This window comes from Peromyscus californicus, unplaced genomic scaffold (assembly GCF_007827085.1).
Source record: "Peromyscus californicus insignis strain IS unplaced genomic scaffold, ASM782708v3 Scaffold_5__1_contigs__length_169319896, whole genome shotgun sequence".
Taxonomy (NCBI): Eukaryota; Metazoa; Chordata; class Mammalia; order Rodentia; family Cricetidae; genus Peromyscus; species Peromyscus californicus.
The window spans coordinates 102948759-102969259 of record NW_026294573.1 but is presented as its reverse complement, the minus strand read 5'-3'; the positions used below and the strand labels follow the sequence as shown (position 1 = coordinate 102969259).

Here is a 20501-nt window from a genome sequence, read left to right as displayed (position 1 = left end):
CCAGCCCTGGGATTGATTCTATGCACATGTGACAGTACATTTCAGGGCTTTTTGTGTGTGCTGTGCTGGTGACCGACCCTAAGACCTCAGGCAAGCACTGCACCACTGAGCTACACCCTCAGTCCCGCCTGTGCACAGGTGGTGCTTAGTGTGAATTTAGGCATTTTATGACATTATCTCCCCCACTCTTTACCTTTCTCTGTGGTTCCAGTTCCTCAACTCTTGTCTCCTAAACCATTAATTTTCTATTCAGCAGTTTCTTAGTGGGCATTTACCCTGTCATTGAACTTTTAATTCTAATGGGTCCCAACCACTTTTATTTCTAGATGCGATTTTCTAATCTGTCTCTCTCCTTTTTGAAAAAGATGTTTTGGTCTTTGGTTTCCAATTCTATCACTGCTTCAGTCATTTTATAGTTTCTTTCAATTCGTCTGTTACCTGAGGTTCTTGGAGTTGGATTCTCTGGCTCTCTCCTGACTCACTCTCGTTTTCTTGCAAGGTTTACATCTCTTAAGTTGTGAGATCATTTTTACTAGCTGTGGCTTACTCTGTAGGCACGATACACACCTGGGTTGTAGAAGGGTCAAGAGGAGCATGTTCCATGCGCTTCTCTGAGGCACTGCTGGGATTACACTGACATAATTCAGTTAGTATGAACTGCTACTCCTGGGTTTCTTATGCCCACTATGACATGAGAAACCACACCTGGATGTAGCACAGGTCTGAGGTTTCAACTTCTTTTTTTTTTTTTTTTTTTTTGGTTTTTTCGAGACAGGGTTTCTCTGTGTAGCTTTGCGCCTTTCCTGGAACTCACTTGGTAGCCCAGGCTGGCCTCGAACTCACAGAGATCCACCCGGCTCTGCCTCCCAAGTGCTGGGATTAAAGGCGTGCGCCACCACCGCCCGGCGGTTTCAACTTCTTATTGGAAATTTTTATTCTACTCTGAGTCCTGTGCAGCCGCCTTCTCTCAAGACAAGGATGAACCTGGCCTATGGCTTTTTTCACAGACAGTGTGGGCCTTCCAGCTGTTGGGCAGTTGGCCAGTATATTGGTTTCAGCTCTCACATCACATAGGCCAGGCCTCTGCCAAAATCAGCAGCATGCTCCAACCCCCGGCCCCCATTCACTAGAAACAACCCAGAGCGGGCACCCTGGGCCATCAGGCCTTGAGCACCAGCTCTGAGAGTTCTGGCTGCTCTGCGTTCCCGCTTAGCTTCAGCCCCTGAGCACATACCTCTCTCCCAACCTCAGACACAGCAAAAGTGTTTCACTGTTGCTCCTGGTGCAGCGCTCTTATCCTTTGACATGTGAAGGGAACCTGAAGTGGACCTGACCATGTTAGTGGTCTGTGTGCATTTAAAATATAATTTGCAAACCAGGAAAGGTTTGTTCCTAGAATTAATTAAATGAAGAGCTCTATAATACTAAATTCCTTAAGTCAAACTTCCAACGTGGCTTCAAAACTAAAGAAGCCATTGGACAAGAATGGCTGGTTCTTTCGTCCTTTTTAATTTGTTTTTTATTCCTTGAGCTGAGGTCTCATCAGGTCCAGGATGGCTCAAACTCACCACGTAGCCAAAGATACCTGAACCTCTGCTCCCCCTACCTCTACCTCTGAAGTGCTGGAACTCTAGGCACTACCACACCGGGTTCCTGTGGTGCGGGGACTGAATCAAGGGCTTTGTGCATGCTAGGCAAGTCCTGTAGCAGCTGAGCTACATCCCCAGACCTTTCCTCCTTTTTAAATTGCAAATATTGGCCAGCATAGTGTGAGGGGAAACATCTCTACCCGAGTCAGTTCTCGCATAGTAGCTTAGGCTGTGGCAGCCATTATTTCTTTATGCCGCACACCATAGCACAGGTGGCCAATGTCTCTGACATGGCATGTCTGTAAGATTTCCTGGATGAATGAATGAATAAATGAATGAGAGAACAACCCAGCAAAGCTGCAGGCAGCTCTGTGACAATTCCCTTGTAATCTTAAACCCCACAGACATGGAATTTGCCTGTCATCAAAAAGAGTAGAAAAGACAGGAAGGGAAAATGTAAACATGTCAAAATAAAAATAAGAGATGGATTCCGATTAATTTTAGACCTTACAGGACGCTGGAGCTTAAATGAATCTCAAGGATAACCCAGTCTAATCCAACCCCACAAATGCAGAGGTCCTGGGAAAAGCATTACTGAAGACTAGGGGCCCCATGCTTTCATACTGTAAAACCCCAATTGGTCATCCCCCAAGAATTCCCTTGCCTCACGAAACAGACATATGATTTGGGGGAATCCACCCTTATGCTTGATCCACAGGAAGACAAAGAATGCCCAGTGGCTTAGAAAATGTTTTCAAAGCTGCCAGGGAACAAATGGGTATTTCCAAGACAGTCTCTAGACAGCAAAGTCAAGAAGGTTGAGCCCCCCAGACCCAGGTCCTTTTCACACTCGGGTCTCTTAGACACGATGATGATGGAAAGGGAAGAGAGGGTAGTCTAGGCACACTGGGTGCCTCTCGGGCTCTAGAAAGCAAGAGTTACTGAACACTCCATGTCAACATCCCATTCCAAAGACAAGAAGACATTCAAGTGAAATAGTGTGTGTGTGTGGGGGGGAGGTCTGTACTCCTCTTCCCTCATGTTGGAGGGTGAGGCCTCCTTACTTACTTACTCTTGTCCTGCAGTAGACATCCCCTCTACCCTCTTGCAGTCCCCTGCCAAGGGATGAGTGCTCGCTTCTCATCTTGACTCTGAGCTTGCTTGCTGTGTCCCTTAGCTAAGTCACTGTATAGCAGTCTCACTGGACCTTTGCTGTCCTGTCTGCACAGAGGCGTGACAGGGGTTCTTGTGGCCCGGGAGGAAGATGCATCAAGGGGCTCTTTGCTGAACCTTCCAGGGCAGATGGTCAGCAGTGAGTACACACTGGCTGCGACACTGCAGCAAGCGTTAGCACTCTGTGAGTCTGAGTTCAAACAGAGATAGTAGTGTGGCCTTATGGGGCCATGGGTGACTCACAGGAGTGGGCGGGACTCTTGCTCGGCCTGGACCAGGGGAAAGGAGATATATGTGCAGTTATAGGGTGATGCTCCCTGCAGGGAGCCAGTGATCAGCAGTTGAGAGTGTAAACAACATAAGAAAGTAGTTGTGATTAGGGTATCTGCCGTCAAGCACTTGCCAAGCTGCTCCTGGTGTCCACACACATACTCATACATGTGCACATGCCAGCCTGAGAGACATGGTTAGCAACCCTCTTGACACAGAAGCAGCCCAGCTCTTGTAGGGCAGTAGGGTGAGGCCTAGCCAGGGCAAGAGCTTCCTATGGGCAAGCAAAGGGACACGGGACAGTGAAAGGTCCTGTGAAAGACAGAACAGGGAGAAAGCCACAAGCAGTTCTTGTGGAGGGATGGGCTGCGGGAAGGAAGTTCCAATGACCACAGCAGGGGCAGAGCGAGAAGAAAGAAGTCCCACAGCATGGTCCAGGCCACGGCACCCAGATTCTTTGAGACTTTCTGATGCCAAAGCAACCTCAAATGTCCTCACTTCCATATTCCATCCTTTTGGGATTTGAGTCCCCGACTTTCTGTCACTCAGATAGCATTCCAGCTCCATGCCGGCATTCCTCCAGACCTTGACTCATGCTGTTCCAGATGTCCAGAACATCCTTCCAGCCAACACTACCATCTCCATGGGCCCAGATCTGCCCAGCTCTCCAGACATCCCCAAGGGCACCTCCTCCAGGCACCTTTCTGCACTTCTGGCCTGGCATGCCTGTCTCCCTCTCCCCCCTCCCCCTCCTCCACTTCCTCAAGACAGAACACACATCCACCAGGGGGAAAATGAGCCCCCTGAAGCCAGGGCCTCGGGTCCCCCAGAGAGCCCAGACCTTTATCTGGCTCCTGGTAGCTTCTGAGTCTGTCCCTGAAGACCCAGATCAATCTTGTCGGGTGATGCCAACAGACCAGCCCCTGCCCAGGGGGAGGATGCTCATGGGATAAGGCAAACTTAGAAGCCAGTCCACCTGCTGGCCGACAGAAGAGCCACCATGCAGTGGACAAAGCTGCCCGGGGGAACAGGGGGCACTTCTGGTGGCTTTCTGTTAGCCAAGGGACAGGCCATCTCCTGATTTAACCCCCCATGACCTTTGAACTTCCCAGGAGGTCAGCAGCACATCCCCTTCCCCAGCTGTCTCTCTGTCTCTGGCCCAATGGGAGGGAGGGCCCTGGGCCCGTTCCATTTTGTGCCCGTATTGATCTGTTGGCAGCAATGGGCTGGATAATTAGCCAGGAATTAGGGTTTCTATTACAGCCAGGAGGCTGCTCCAGCTGATTTATCACCTGAATAATTTACTGTGATTGAAAGGAAATTAAAATGAACTCCATTTGACAACTGTGAGCTTTTATGGGCTTTAGTGAAGGCTCAAAAGCCAGATTAATAGCCTAGTGTTGGTTAATAGTCTGCCGAGGGTAAATACAGCAGGCTGCAATCGGCTGCGTCCTCTCGGTGGCCGGAGGAGGGACCCATTCTGCCAGACACGGAGCCCACCACAGTGACAGCCAGCATCAACTTGAGTTTTACTGAAACAGATTCCACTGCTGAACACACATGTGCGTTCACGCACACACACACACACACACATACACACACATCAGCAGTTTCTTTTTGCCTCCCCACCCCCCTTCTGTTCCTCTGGGGTGATTTTTACTCACTCCCCATGTAGGGAAAACAAAATTGCTTTTTCAATAACCATTTTGAGAAGGAAGTGTTTCATCGCCCCAGAGTGGGTCTCGTTAACCTCTTCCACCAAGGCAAAGGGGACTCTGAGTTTCCCTATGAAAAGGGCAAAGAGTCAGAGCTGGCCACCCACTCAGAGTAGAACTTAGCAGAAAACATTCCCAGCAGTGACCTCAGCACCACCCTGACATTCAGTTGGCAATATTTTTCCCAGGAATGGAGTGGGTGACCTGTCCAGGTCCATGTACATCCTGGAATGACCTACAGACTGTCTGAGGAAGGCCCGGCAGAACACTATCCAGTCCAAGGACTGATCCCAGAAGCCTCCAGGAACACAAAGACCCATGACACCATCTTGTACAATATGAGGACAGAGAAGAGCCTGAGGTCAGACTCCAGCTCTGTGCCTCAACAATCCTGGCCCTGAAAATGGGTATACACAGTCTGTTTTAAAGCTCAAATCCATAAACAGGGCCTCACAGGTGTGACCCAGCTGCTTAGAGGACATTTACAGGGAAGGTCCAGCGTGGACTACATTAAGTCCTTGGAAAGCTGAATGCTATCACGCATAGGTGAGTAACCTCTGCTCTTACTGTGAGCTGACTGCAGCCACGGCCATTGTCCATCATGATTACACAAATAAAGAAACTGAGGTCCAGAAAAAAGTGAGGAGTTCAACAGAGCAGAGGCAGGGTTTAGAGCCAGGGTCCCCAACTCATCAGGCAGGAGATGCTCTTTATTTCCCCCATTAGATCATTCAATGAAAGTAACAGCAAGCCCTGGGCCAGGCCGTTCAGCCACAGGGACTCAGGCCACTTGATTCGCTGGCAAATGGATGAGATGGCCAGTCTGCATGGCCAGCAGCTCAGGGCTCACTTCTTAGTGTCACCACCACTCCACGCTGGGGGATCACAAGGGTCACAGGCAGGGCCCATGGCCAGTCAGTCAGAAGACAGTCAGCAGGAGGGCACTCAAGGAACTCATACCCTTGATGCACATGCCTTTCCCAGCAGCAGCGCCTTGCTCAGGCCATCATTTGTCCATGGTGATTGGGAACAGGGCACGGGGGGGTATGTCATTCATAGTCCAGTGCCTGCATGCACGCAGGGCAGCCTTACAGCCTCACCTTCCATCTCTCCTCATTACAGCATGCCACAGAGAGGTGAACCAGATTAACCAGAAAACACTGAGTCAGTCATTAGCCTGCCCGCGTTTAGCCTTGCTAGACCGGCCTCAGAAGTCACAGCCAGGCCTGCACCAGACCACAGCGTTCTGAAGGACACCACAGAAACATAGCTTCCCAGAGCCTGCAGCCCAGGCCTCCTCCCTACTGGGCCTCATCTCCACCTGAGCCCATATGGCCTTGGCCTTGGGATCCAGTGCGACATTCCCTCCTCAATATTGTTGCCCTTGGTGCAAACATCAGAGTGAATGCCCGCCCACCCCCCCCCCAGCACTCCACATCATCTGTGAAGCTTTCTCATGTGTCTGTGGCTCCTGAGTTCACATCACACCATTCTATGTAAGAATGAACAGAGATGATATCTGGTCTGTGCCTCTGTCCCCTCCAAGCCTGGCACTGTCCTGGGCCTGCTGCCCATGCGCAGGAAACGTGTTGGACCAGTGAGCTCCTGAGTGGGTGAGGAGGTGCCTGGGCTGCCTCCCAGTGAACACCTGGTCTTGAGCCAATCTTCCCAGACATTTAAATGGATAAAGTGGAACACAGCTTCAGGGCTTCTCCAAGACTCTTGTGAAACACAGAGGGACTCACAACATTCAGTTTCTATGTTACATTCATCCTGCCTTAATGGAGATGCTGGCAACCTTGTATGGGAATACCAGGCCAGGCAGAGAGCCCTGGACCCTCACCCTTGGTCACTTATTTACATCTCACACAGCTCAGATGAAATGTGGCTTTTACCATCTCTCAGAAAGACTCAGCAGTGGAAGGCAGCTGTCTGTGATAGAAGTAACTCTTTTTTTTTTTTTTTAAAGATTTATTTATTATGTATACAGTGTTCTGTCTGCACGTATCCCTGCAGGGTGCCAGAAGAGGGCACCAGATCTCATTACAGATTGTTGTGAGCCACCATGTGGTGGCTGGGAATTGAACTCAGGACCTTTGGAAGAACAAGCAGTGCTCTTAACCTCTGAGCCATCTCTCCAGCCCGATAGAAGTAACTCTTATCCCTAAAACTCAGGCTCTAGAATGGGATCAGCTTTGCCCAGTGCCCATGGCCATGTCACTTGCAGGGGAGATACCATTTAACTTGTAAGAGAATGAGCAACATCCTCCCAGAGTCCGTAAGACCAGACTCATGTCTCCAGCATCACCTCCCACCCTGACCCTGAATCCCGGGCACACTGGATCTTTCCACTCCCGCTATCTCCCTCTCGCCTCAGGGCCTTTGCACTCGCCAGTCACTCTGCCAGACACATTCCTCCTCACCTACATCCTTTATTGTTGTTTACCATGGCAGCCTCCAAGCTGGCTCAGTCTCTGCCTTAGACAGCTTTCCAGCACCGAGCTGTAATTCTCCTACAAATCTGTAGGTTTGGGGACAAGTCCAAGCTTGTCTGCTCACTGATGGGCACATAGTGTCTGGTTCCATGCCTTACCCATACCAGACAATTGCTAATGTTTGCTAAGTGAATACTCGCTGGGCAGCCTTAGGCAAGTTGCTTTGTCTCTGTGGGCCTCAGTTTCCCTGTCCGAAATCAAACTGGCTAAATGGTCTGTAAAAGTTTCCACAGGATCAGCTCTGAGAGAGCCATGAAAGAAAGGCTGGTGTCTGACTTACCTGTCAGAGCAGGGCCTTCTGATGGCTGACCCCATGCCTGGGCTATCCATACCTGCAAGCAGTCCCATAATGCCAAGCATAGGCCAATTGTCATGAGATATCATCCCATACTCCATGGCTGTAAGCCTGACGCCACAAAGTGAATTTTATCTATTTAGATCACGTTCTCAATTGACAGGACGGCAAAACTACCTGAAGTGACCCAGAAGATCACCACATACACCCCTATCCAAAAAGCCCTTGGAAAGCATACCACTCACTAGCAGCAGAGCAACCAGAGGAGTCACATGCCTCTGTGGCTGGCCAGAGACAGAGCCACCAGGCCAAGAAGCCTCGGAGCCCCCCTGAGCAAATCCTCCTGGCCTGGTGGGATGTTGTGACCAGCCAAGCTTGGCCCAAAACAACAAAATTCCCACTCTGCACGGATCCTCACCCTTACTGTGCAGATGCCCCCCACTTCCAGGAACGGCTCAGGCCTGCACAGTGGCTGCAGGCGTGGTGGGCGGGAGTCACAGGCATACCTGTTCTGGCTTGATGGGCTCCGTAGTGGTGAAGATGTCTGAGTAGTGCTGCCTCTCAAACACACGGTCCAGCACCTCCAGCTGCTGCTGTGTGAACAGATCTCCCCGCATCTGCTTCCGGAGGAAGTCTCTGCCTGGAAGTGAGTGGCCGTTTGGCACTGGAGACTCCTGGATACCTTTGGTGAGCATGAGAGAGAAAGGGTAAGTGGAGGCTATTCTGCCACTGAAGGAGGAAAGGCTAGACCCTGAGACTGGGAAGGGGGCCTGACCAACCCTCCAGCCCTGCTCCCTGCCCATGACAGGGATTCAGGTAAGGAGCTACAGGACAAGACCACCTGCTGCCAACTGCAGAGCCAGCCCCTCCCAATCACATGCCAGACACTGCGCAAAGGTCATTTGCTAGATGTTATGTCCTTTACTTTCCGCACTGACCCCAACATGAGCGCTGTGGTTTGTATTTGTGCCCCTGGTGCTGTGTGTTGGGAGTCTAATAGTCAGTGGTTGTTTAAAAGGCATGGGGCCTTTAAGAGTTGGAGGAGGTCACCAGATCAGCCCCTCCCTTCTCTCTGGTGTCCTGTCTGGTGGTGCCTATTCTTCCTGCTCACTCCTCCTCCTCCTCCTCCTCCTCCTCCAAGTTCTCTTCTCTCTTACACAAGCGTGTGCACACTCACACAAGTTCTTCACCAAGGCTGAGCCAGCACCACAGGTTTGAACTTCCAGAGTCATGAGCTCCTTTATAAACTTTCCTGCCCTGAGGAATTTCATTACAGAAGCAAAGAAAGGAACTAACTCGGGATATTACTATTTTCCCCTATCACAAATGAAAATTCCAGGCCTAGAGAAGTGAAACAATTTCTTTGCCTGAGGATTTCAGCTCAGAGTGATTCAAGGACTTAGTCATGGGTGTTATCGGCCCTCTGTACCTCTCCCTGATGTCCTCACCCTGCCCATTTGTCATACCATCGTGGCCAGTCTGTGACACACTGTTCTGGGGAGACAGGCAGGTGCGCGTACAATTTGAGTCACACACCTGTGCTAGTTGGCTTGACAAAAACCTATCAACATCACGTGGGCAACGTCCCTGAGAGACTGCATTTCTGGGAGTGTGCTTTATAGCCGGCTTGTGTATATGGAAAGTCATAGATGCACAAGGTTCTTGGAGCAAGAGGCTGGAAACCACCCAAGTTCATTCATAGAGAACTGGCTAAAGAGACCACGGTATTTCTTGGACAATGGAAAGCCATGCAGCAGTGCAAAGGAAGTGAGATCTTTGCCAAGATGCCAAGATCTTCCGGACCCAGGGTTAGGTGAAGGATGAGCGAAGTGCAGGATGGTCATGATGTTTGGTGACAAAAGGGAAGAAAAGGTGGCTTGACGCGTTCTTACAAATTTTCGGATACATGTAGACGGTGTAAAGTCTTACTTTCTAGCACAAAGTATAATAGAAATGCTGCATATAACATGCACGGGATGAGCAGTGCGTGTGAGACAACTGCCTTCTGTTTCAGGACTTGAGAGCATTGCCTGTCCTGAAGTACACGTTAAGAAAGTATTCTGCTGTGTTAACTACCCACTGTGTCTGTCTCTGGGGGTGGTGCTTATATTCCAAAAATATAATGAATTATTAATTTGAAAAATGGGGTTGAACTGTCTTTTGTGGGTCTTGGATTTGACCTGTTCAAGAGGAAAGCAAGCGTGAGAACAGAGGGTCCCTGCAAGCACATGGCCTCTAAGGCTCATGATTGCCCAGGGTTCTCAAGGACCAGTTGTCCCTGCGGGCTGATGAGAGGCTGTAGAGATCAGGCCCTGGTGGGGCTTCCGCTTGTATTGTTGAATCTGTGAGAGCACCACCAAAGGTCAGCTCTCCTATTGAGAGGCACCACATACCCCACCACATACCCCAGGCCTCATCCAGCCTCTGCCCCAAGAAGCACATACTGCCCATTGTCATGACAACCTCCCACCCATGTAAGGAACGAGACCAAACCAAGGAACCTGAAGTGGTGAGATATTGTATCCCTGGGCCTCAGGCAGAAGAGAGTTACAGCCGCTCTGTCTGCGGAGCCTGAAATTTGAATAGAAACCAACTTGGGGGTTCACCTGAGTACTGGCCGTTCAGGATCCCCAAGAGGGCTGACAGGCCCAGAGCACCCCACATGTTCTACAGGAAGGGCTTTTAGGGATGGCTTACAAGCTGCCTGAGAAAACAGATCCCTCATCAGTTTCAAAGCAAGGCTGGGCCACAGCCTGCACGACCCGATAGGTGTGGCCTAAAGTGGAAACTGGTTCCTCTGAACAACGTTCCCAGCATAAAACCTGTGTCACTCTTTTGGCAGTGACACTGGCCTTCCACAAGCCAGATGCCCGCTCTGGCCTACAGGATGTCATCCCTAGTGCTCCCTCTTCCATCATGGCCCCTCCCCTTGGAGACCATTCCTATAAGGTCACCAAGAATAGCAGATATGGGAGCTTACTGCCCAGTAATGCTCTTGTGCTGGCCAGCACCCAACAGAGAACCTTATTATCAATGGTCCAATGTACCTAGGTGCACATATGTGCATGCACACGTATGTGCACACACACACACACACACACACACACACACACACACACACACACACACACACTGCTCAGCTTGCTCCTACTCAGCAACTGCTCTGTGCAGTCACCCTGTCCCAGACACTCTTGCCACAGTGACCTTGCACTCCAGAGCACCCAGCAAGTTTCTTGCTGCCATGTAGATCACATCAATTTTTAAGAGATTGCTTTCTGCCTCCCTACTTCAGCTAAAGTCTCCGGCCTGCAGGCTGCCTCCCAGGCAGCCAGCAAACTCCAAAGGAAACCAGCTTTCCAACTCCCACTGAGGTCTCACTCTTTCTCTCCTGGTTGTTTCCTGAGAAGATCCAACTCTGCCTTGCCTGGAGGATTCCCAGCCAACCAGACCCTCTCAGCTGAGAGCCCTGCAAGGGCTTCATCTCCTGAGGAAGCCCAGAGAGGGTGGCTTGACTCTGGATCCCTGTGGACAAGGTCATTGGTCACCAAGTAGGGCCCAGCACAGAGTGAGGGCTCAGGGCACAGAGCCAACTAAAATTACAATGAGTCCTTGGACTCCAATACAACACTGTGTATACTGTAAGTCCAACAGCCTAGCTGGGACATGCATTCACTTCTGCAGAGTCTTTTGGGAAAAGGACCAGCCTCGTCCAGCTGTGACTTTCTCTAGGTCAGGATTGGTCCCCATGGGCTGCACTCAAGGGAACTCAGGCTGTCTCGATGACCCAGATGCTACCAGCTTGTCCCCAGCAAGCACCTCCATCGACATGCTTACTTGAGTGGGGAAAGAATTAAGTGACAATTCCTTAAGAAGTCACGGGATTGCTGGGTGTGGTGGCACATGCCTATAACCCTAAAATTCAGAAGGCAGAGGCAGGAGGATCGAGAGTTCCGTGCCAGCCTGTCAAAAGATCCTCTGTGAAGAAAAAAACAAAAACATAACGAACAATAGGAAAAAGACTTAGGAAACTCCTAAACACATAATTATACATTCAATTTAATAAATATTTAAAAGTTACTCTGTATCAGGTAATATTAAAAACTTAAGATGATTTTATTTTTAACTATGTGTACGTATATATGTTGTGTGTGGGGGGGAGGGGGATTATGTATTCACAAATGTGGGTGCCCACAGAGGCCAGAGACCTTGGATCCCCCGGAGCTGCAGTTACAGGTAGTTGTGAGCCACTGGATATGGGAGCTGGGAACCTGGGTCCTCTACAAGAGCAGTATGTACTCCTAGCCACTGAGCCATCACTCCAGCTGCCAAAACTGAATTTTTAAAAAGCAAACAAGAAGAGAGGGTGCAGTGGTGAGGGGTGTGATCCAGATAGGACAGCCCACTGCAGGGAAGTAATCAAATCAACACGCGATTGCAAACTGACTGGCGGTAACTATAAAACAATGCACAGAAACATGCACGTGTAACCACGGAAAGCTAGAGGGAACGCCCCAGCCCTGTCGGGGGACTTGGGGAGAGTTTCCGAGGGGAAGCTGTGTTTGAACCACAAGTACAGGATGGGCAGGAGAGGAATAGAGAGGGGAGGGATGAAACCCCCGGAGACTACAGAGAGGCTCAGAGACCACATAAGACTTGAGTCTTGCTGAAGGATCCCTAAGCAGATTCGAGCAGCTGGGGAAACCGTTACCCACTTCATTTCTCAATCCTAGACCTTGTTTCCTAAACTCTGCTTCCAACTGCATCTTTGGAGACCAGGAGCCAATCAAGATAGCATTTGCTATCAGCCTATTAGCCACAGGTTCTCCACTCAAGCCAGCAGGAACACAAGCTACACTTCTCATTGCCCCATGCCCATTCTCCAGGACAGACACAGCCTGCAAGTGCACACGCCTCCTCCCCCTCCTCCTCCTCCAGGATGCTCTCCGTCCTGCCCCAGGACTTTCCCAGCTCCCCTTCTTAGGGCTCTAAACACCCCTTATCTTTGCAGCAAGCCCCGGCCTGACATACTCACACTGGCCTATTCACTAGTTCACTCTGTTGCTGCCAGACGAAGTACCTGTACAATAAATTTACGACCAACACCTTCCTTCAGCAAATTTGGTCTGTATGAATCAAGATCCCTCCGTGTGTCCTCACTCAAACATCCACTCTTCGCTCCACCAAGTTCTGCAAGTGTTGATGCAAAGGATGTAGCCATAGACAAGAGCTAACATAGCCCTTCCTTCCTGGAGTTCCATTAATGGAAGAGGCAAACAACAACTGAAAACTAATCAGGCCAGACCAGGCGAGAGTATCACCCAAGATGAGCACTCTAGCAAAAAGGCACCTGGTTCCAAGAAGGCAAGGACATACCAGCCTGCCTCTGGACGCTGCACACAGTAGATGCACTGTGGGTATCAGCTACACAAAGAGATTACATGCTCAGAGGCAGCTACAGAAATGAATACAAAAATCATGCCCAGCACGAGGGCAAGTCTGAACTTCCAGGCAGGCAGTGTGGCTGTGGCACTCAAGAGATGTTGACTTAATGGGAGGCTGTGGTCTCAGAGGCAGGCTACAGAAAAATTCAGACCCATTTTATTCCAGGGAGAAACTCTAAACTCACACTGTGAACAGTATGCTTAAATATATAGACAGATACAGGCAAAAGTGCAAAGGTATACAGGGCCACGGTATCTTTAAATCTTTTTTTTTTCTGCTCCAAATCAAATAATATGTAATAGACCCAGTGCTGGGCTTAGTCAACCATGGCTGGTAGAATTAACATTCTGGAAGCTAGCTTCAGGGGAGCAAGGGGCAGGAAGCCCCTTCTCGGGAAGCAAAGAAACTCTGGCTTCAAATTTCAGGTTAAGCCAATGTTATTCAGAACCCGGCTTTGAAGCTAAAAGCTTTATACAACTGGGTCTGGTCACGAAAAGCAGGAGGAAGCAAGATGGCCTGAGATTCCCATCTGTCGGGGGAAAGCTGTCTCTTGTGTGTCTTAAAAGATCATAAAGCCATTGCGTCTTCTTCAAAGCAGAGCGGATTCTGGGAGTTTGCATTTTTCTTGCAGGGTTCTGGTTTGTTTCTTTGAAAATCATCGCACATTTTATGTCTGACGATGCTTGCTGGGAGGAAAAAGATAAGGACAAACAGGAGTCTGCAAAACCCCTTCTGGTATCATGGCCTCTGGGACTCGGCCTCAGCTGGGCGCTGAGAAGCCCTGAGAAACCAGGCTAGCTTCTCGGGATCAACCTCTAGCTTTTCTCAAAGTTCTATTTCTCCACAGAGCTGGGACCAGCTCCAGACCCATGCAAGCCTCTTTCATCCTCACAGCTTGTCCCCAGCCGAGCAGCCAGGCCCAGTGGGAAAGCATTAAGAGCTAGCAAACCTGGTTTCTAGCTATGTGTACTTGGATAAGTGTCTCTCTGTCTCCAGGCTCCAGAGTCCCCATCAGTAAACTAGGGAGGCTGAGTGAGTCCTTTCTAATAGGTTATGGTGGAACACACCTGTAATCCTAGCTCCCGGGAGGCTGAGGCAGGAGGATCAGGAGTTTGAGTCCAGCTTGGGCTTCATAGTGAGTCTGAGGCTAGCCCGGACCACAAAGTGAGACCCTGTCTTAAAAATAGAGAGAGAGACTATAAAGCCATTTCTAACTCTTTTCTCCTTCAAAACTGACTTAGATTTTATCTGCTAAGTAATATCAAATGATCACTGTCCTCTCTATACTGCTTTGTAGGCAATCCCCCCTCCCCCTGCCACACACACACCACTACCAATGCCCTAAGTGATTGCTACGGCCAACCAGTATCTAATTGTCGATGCTTTGTTTAGAAATGGACAAGCATAGCCGGGCGGTGGTGGCGCACGCCTTTAATCCCAGCACTCGGGAGGCAGAGGCAGGCGGATCTCTGTGAGTTCGAGGCCAGCCTGGTCTACAGCGCGAGATCCAGGAAAGGCGCAAAGCTACACAGAGAAACCCTGTCTCGAAAAACCAAAAAAAAAAAGAAATGGACAAGCAGTATGGAAGAGATCTCTTTAGGGAGAGAGGCTCCTGTCAGAGAAAGGAAGAAATCTCTGTGTGTGTGTGTGTGTGTGTGTATGTGTGTGTGTGTGTGTGTGTGTGTGTGTGTGTGTGTGTGTGTGTGTGTGTGTGTGTTCCTGGAATGGAACCCAGGCCTAAGGTCTCTCTTTCCTCCCCTGGAACATTCCCTGGAGCCTTTTACAATTCTGAGTACCTGCTCAGACCCCACTACTGTGCTTAGAGACTCCCCATCCTTACTCTGGCCCCAGGTTTTCCCAGGTCAGCTGGTTTGTCCTTTCCTCCTACAACTGTGGTACCACTGTACTCCCAGAATGCCCCCTCAACACACAGTGAGAACGCTAGAGAAAGTCCAGACCCATCATTTGCCCCTGGAGTCTTGAGGCAGCCTAATGGGCCTTCGATGTCATCTAGGACATTCCAACTTGGGTCAGATGAGCTTAAGAAACGTGGAGTTGATCTTTGCAAGTATAATGATCAGTTCTGCAAGGAATCTAGACAGCTATGGTGGCCCAGACCTGAATTCTCAGCACTTGGGAAGTAGAGGCAGGAAAATCAGGAGTTCAAGACCAGACTCTGCTACACAGCAAGGTTAAAGCTAGCCTGGGATACATGAGACCCTCTCTCAAAAATAAACAAAAAATGAATAAATAAAAGCAACATCTACAAAACAGGCCAGTCATGTCAATCCACATCTTAAATGTTTTGGGTGGGATTCACAAGAACCTTGCTATGGGCAAAATCAACTGTGGAATTTCTCCACGGGAGGAGCTCAAGGTCACACAGGCTTCACCAAGGGTAAGCAGCCAGAAGGGGCTAAGGCTGGCTACATTAGCTGGGGCTACCTTAGCAAAAACATTTCTGCACCTGTCCCTAGCAAAGAAAGAAAGGGGCTTGGCAGTGACACGGAAGCGCTGTCTGAAAGTCCGAAGGCTGAGTTAGACACCCTTCCTTCTGGCTCTGTTAGAGGGCTTTTCACAGGTCACAACTATGGTCTGCATTGACCCACCCCTCTTGGGAGCTTGGTCTCAGGGAGGGGGATCTCCATTTATAGTCAAGGGAACCTGAGAGATCTTGCTTGCTCAAGATCACACAGTAAATGCCCAGCAGAGCACCGCCAGGCCCCTTAACTATACATGAGGATGAAGTGATGTGTTTCAGAATCCTGGGGAAGCCTGGGGACTCCACATTTACAAACCCATGGTACCTAAGCAACTTCTCCCGTCTCCTGGTGTGTGTGTGTGTGTGTGTGTGTGTGTGTGTGTGTGTGTTTTACTCAGATTGCAGATTGAAGCCAGAGCCTTGTGCATACTTTCTAAGCACTCTACCACTGAACTTTTTCACCTATTTTTTCTTTATTACGAAATTTTTTATTCATTTTACATACCAACCACAGATCCCCCTCTCATCCCTCCTTCCTCTCCCCCACCAGTTCACCTATTTTTTTTTTATTTTGCAAAACAATTCAGTTCTACATATCAGCCACAGATTCCCTTGTTCATCCCCCTCCCGCCCCCTCCCCTTCCCCCCAGCCCACCCCCCATTCCCACCTCCTCCAGGGCAAAGCCTCCCCCGAGGACTGAGATCAACCTGGTAGACTCAATCCAGGCAGGTCCAGTCCCCTCCTCCCAGGCCGAGCCAAGCAATCCTGCATAGGTCCCAGGTTTCAAACAGCCAACTCATGCAATGAGCACAGGACCCAGTCCCATTGCCTGGATGCCTCCCAAACAGATCAAGCCAATCAACTGTCTCACCCATTCAGAAGGCCTGCTCCAGTTTCACCTATTATTTTAAGACAGGGTCTCACTAGGTCACCCAGTCTGGCTGTGAGCTCACTCTGCAAGCAGGCTTTGAAGTTTCCATCCTTCTGCCTCAGCCTCCAGAGTAGCTGAGATTCTAGGCTTATGCCATGAGGTCCTGCCTGGAGACTTCTTTAGCATCCCTATTTCTTAATTTTCTCATCTGCAAAATGGGATGCTCATAATACCTGGGGTTGCTGAAAGAGTCCTTGTAAACCACCGTAAAACACCTGGTGCGTAGCAGGTGCTGTTTCTAAGATCACGCGATAGTCTGTTTCCCTCGCTGAAGTATGAGCTGTCTGAGGGCAGAGGCTCTGAGTGAGCATCTCACACAGGAGATGCTGCTCTTCTGCTCAGTGCTTGCTGACTAGGTGAGTAACCTAAGGAGATGCAAGGGGCCACAGGGCTGCACACTCCAGGGGAACTCCACAATGGCCAGCCTCCACTATGAGTTCAGAAAATCATCCACTGTCTCAGGGATTCCGGAGGAGAGAGGGAGCAACAAGCACAGGTTTGTTTCTACCTAGGATCTGAAGCCATTCACAAAATGTTCACATAGAGACAAAGACAAAGGACCCAGACTGAGCTGAGCCTCCGACTTCCTAGAGTTCACACCGAGAGGCAAAGGCAGCCGGTTGTCTGTAGCCTGTTTAACAGTACATGTGGTTTTTCTACTCCAGCTAATTCAGAGCATCTGTCCTCTGTCTGGGGTAATTTGGGGTGTACCAGGGACAGCCTAACAACCTAAGGGGTCCTGAGGAGGGGCTACCTGAGGTCAGGAGGAGTGAACAGTCACAAAGCACCAAGCCAGGCAAGGCCATGGGAATCCAGGCAGGGACAGTCAGAGCCAGCTGGCTGCCATTTTACGGGATCTACGGGGGACCAGACATCTTTCTAGGCACCAGAGTGGCAGGGCAGGAAATATCCCATGGCAGCCCAGAACCCAACTAACGTTCCAGATGATTTTATACATCCCTCCCGAAACTAGGGCCACAGACTGAGAAAATCTGAAGTGGCATGGAGGAAAATTCCATTGGAACCACCACGATTCAGCCATTAGTTTCACTCAATCTTTCTTCTCACGGGAGGAAAAGACGAAATTGTAAAATTGGCAAACGCGTTCAGGTTTGACTTGAGCGAATCTGATTGTGCTGCGCATTACGCATTGAGTCAGAGGCATGGGTGATGGAAAGGACTCAAGGGACTAAATATCACTCCCTCAGGGATGGTAACAGTGAGGCCAGATGGCAAAGCACTTTGTCTGGAGCCGGGTAGCAGGCCCAAGCTGCCAGCCCAGGCCATGAGGCCCCTGATGCCAGCACCAGATCTCTCAGTTCATCACTCAGGAGTACCAGGTGGGTGTCTGGTGTGGTCCTCACTCCAGAGCATAGAGGGTTCAAGTCTTAACTCCCACCCTGGGGAGGAGGATGCAGACAGTGGGCACTCATGCTATTGTACCGAGAGAAGTGCCAGGAGCCTGCAAAGCAGACAGCCCTGGAGTCAAGCAGCTAACTCAACAAACCCCTAAGGACAGCAAGTGCACTGCCGCCCTTATTTCAAAACTGAGGGAAGCGAGGAACAGGGTGGTTAAATTCCTTGCTCAAGCACCACAGCTGAAAAGTAGAAGACGTAGGATCCAAACGCAAGCAGGTATTCTAGCGCGTGTTCCGAACCCAGTCTAACCCACGCCACATAATCCACCCGAGGACAGAATAGTCCAAAAGGACTCCTTGGAAACAATTCAACTTGAGCCCTAAGGTGAGCTGGAAAGAGTTAGCCAAAGGAAGAGCAGACCGAGAGGAACTGTGAAAGTCCCCATACCCATGCAGGGCTTCCCTCCCTAACTATCTGCTCAGCTCCAAGACGCCTCATCCAGAACGTAACCCCCACCCCCAGCATACAGCAGTCTGTCTCCCAAGCCCCTGCTGTGCATAAATAAATAAATAATAGTTGAAAATCATATACAGCCTGCAATCTTCACATTACCCCTATTTGAGTTTTTAAATCACTGCCTTTATTTCCCCCCCTCCAAGGACAATATAACTAGAAAGACGGTTCAGATGTTGAAGTGTTTCTGTCTGATCATTGCACAAATCTTTCAAGAGAAATCACTATATTCCTCCAAGATGGGTATGGGTTTAGTCATAGATCAAAGTGAGAGGAAAAAAAGATAAATCATCAGAGATCCAAAAATACTTTTCATTTGGAGAAGATACCAGGCCATTTTGCTGGGACTGATGGAATCCTTGCTCTGCCTCCATTACCTGCCTCGGGCAGCCCCAGCCAGGAGCCAACGGCAGAGATGATATTCTCCATAAGATAGTCCCCGATATATAGATATATATATGATCTTCAACCTCTATTGATTGACCAATTTCACAAGCAAAGACTGGTGAAATGAAGCTGAAATGAACATCATGCTTTAACTCATTGAACCTATCAGGCCTGAGTTAATCTCACTGTCCACTGTCTCTGATAGAATTCAATTGATCAATCATGTTTCGGTGATAGTACCATTTCACTGGCTTATTGCTTCTTCATTTCAGAGCTTGACCTGTTAGATATACTCGGACTGGCTCGACTTCTCTTGGATACACAGAGATCAGCCTCTGCCTGACAACGTGTGTCATCTCCCGTCCCAGCTGAAAAGAACTCAAGAGGCTTTTGTGTGTATCTGGTATATTTTCCCACCAAGCACTTGAATGAGAGGGGTGGGTTTATGGAGGACAGCCATCACGAGTGCCAAGAAGGCTCTTCCCTCTGCATGGAAGCCCTGCTCCCTCTTCCCTGTGAGAGCAAGTTGCCTAGTTTGGGCTCTGAACTCAACAGGAGCACATTTCTATATTAGACAGTCAAGTGGTATGCCTAGGGAAAAGGTACATTAGAAAATGATAAAAAATAACAACCTCTACACCTCAGACATGTTCATGCTAAGTGTGACATTCACCTGCTTATCTGATTCTAATGATGACCTCAGACACCAGCAACAGATTACGGCCCCCAATGTGCAGATGAGCAGGAAGTGGGCTCTTTGAGGCAGAGATAGCTTGCCTAGCATCACAATGTTACCAGGACAGATGAGACGAAAGTCCCAGTATATCAGTTCCTCAGCGCCTCTGACCCTCAGAGGCCACCCTATAGGCAATTTCAGAATGTCCAAGGCATTTCGGGCAAGCCATTTTGGTCCTGACTTCTTGGATCTTTGCTCTTTCCTTCTGAAAACTTCTGAACTCAGGATGGATTCTAAGATTATCTGCAACCTATAAACTTGGGGGACAAGTCGATCTCAGAGTCACCCAAAGCCACCCAGACACTCAGCAGCCTCATAGGAACTGATGATACCTTTGCCCTGAGCCCTCCACTCAGGACTTCCTTTCTTTCCCTAGAAGTTTCCCTAATTTATGCAAAAGTGCCCACCTGTATCCACAGCAAGAACTTCACTCTCCATTTCCCACATGGTCCAATGTGCTGTTATGGTTTCTCCATGGCATTTAATTTCATTTTCCCAATGCAAGCCAAGACAATGCTTCGGGAAGTCAAGAGTTTGTAGCCAGTGGGGCTAGCTGGAGGAAGAGACTCTTGCCACAGCATGGGGTCTCCGAAGTGACCAAGGCAATAGCAGTTTGTATCTGGTCAGAACTACTGTCTGCACTTAGAAGGCTTGAGGAAGAAGCACAAATAAAGCTAGCCTCTCTGAGGGAAGGCATCGAGGTAGCTGGCACAGGGCCGAGGCTTGGAGGTGGGACAGAGCGTTTCAGGACACCCTCTACACCACACCTCCGCCATGCACAACAATGTCGGCCCATCTTCCAACAGTCTTAATCCTCACATCCGGGCTCCCCAGTCTCTGTCCCGGGAAGCCAGCCCCTTATCCGACCTTACCAATACATTCCATTTGTCTCAGACACTTGGGGAGGGGCCCTGCCTGGTCTGAGGTGACAGCAGTGTGGGGAGCCTGCTGGGGAGAGACAGACATCGCCCAGGCAAGCAGGTAACTTCTTATTCAGAGGGAGGTCGTGACGGGGGAATGGCTACCCACAGAAATGGCAGGTGCAAGAGTGTCAGCAAGGACTGACTCTAGAAGTGGTGGCTGTCGAGGGGTAGGTGGTGGGAGGACCTCGGA

The 20501-nt window shown here is 49.7% G+C and overlaps 1 protein-coding gene across 5 annotated transcripts in view; it reads right to left on the bottom strand.

Moving 5' to 3' along the window:
* The window catches only part of Pax5 (paired box 5), a 186601-nt gene that overhangs the window by 112539 nt on the left and 53561 nt on the right, over nt 1–20501 (bottom strand). For all 5 annotated transcript variants that reach the window (XM_052717643.1, XM_052717645.1, XM_052717644.1 and 2 more), the window contains one exon: nt 8044–8219. In XM_052717643.1, the coding sequence (XP_052573603.1) occupies nt 8044–8219 (176 nt within the window). The remainder of the gene's footprint in view (nt 1–8043; nt 8220–20501) is intronic.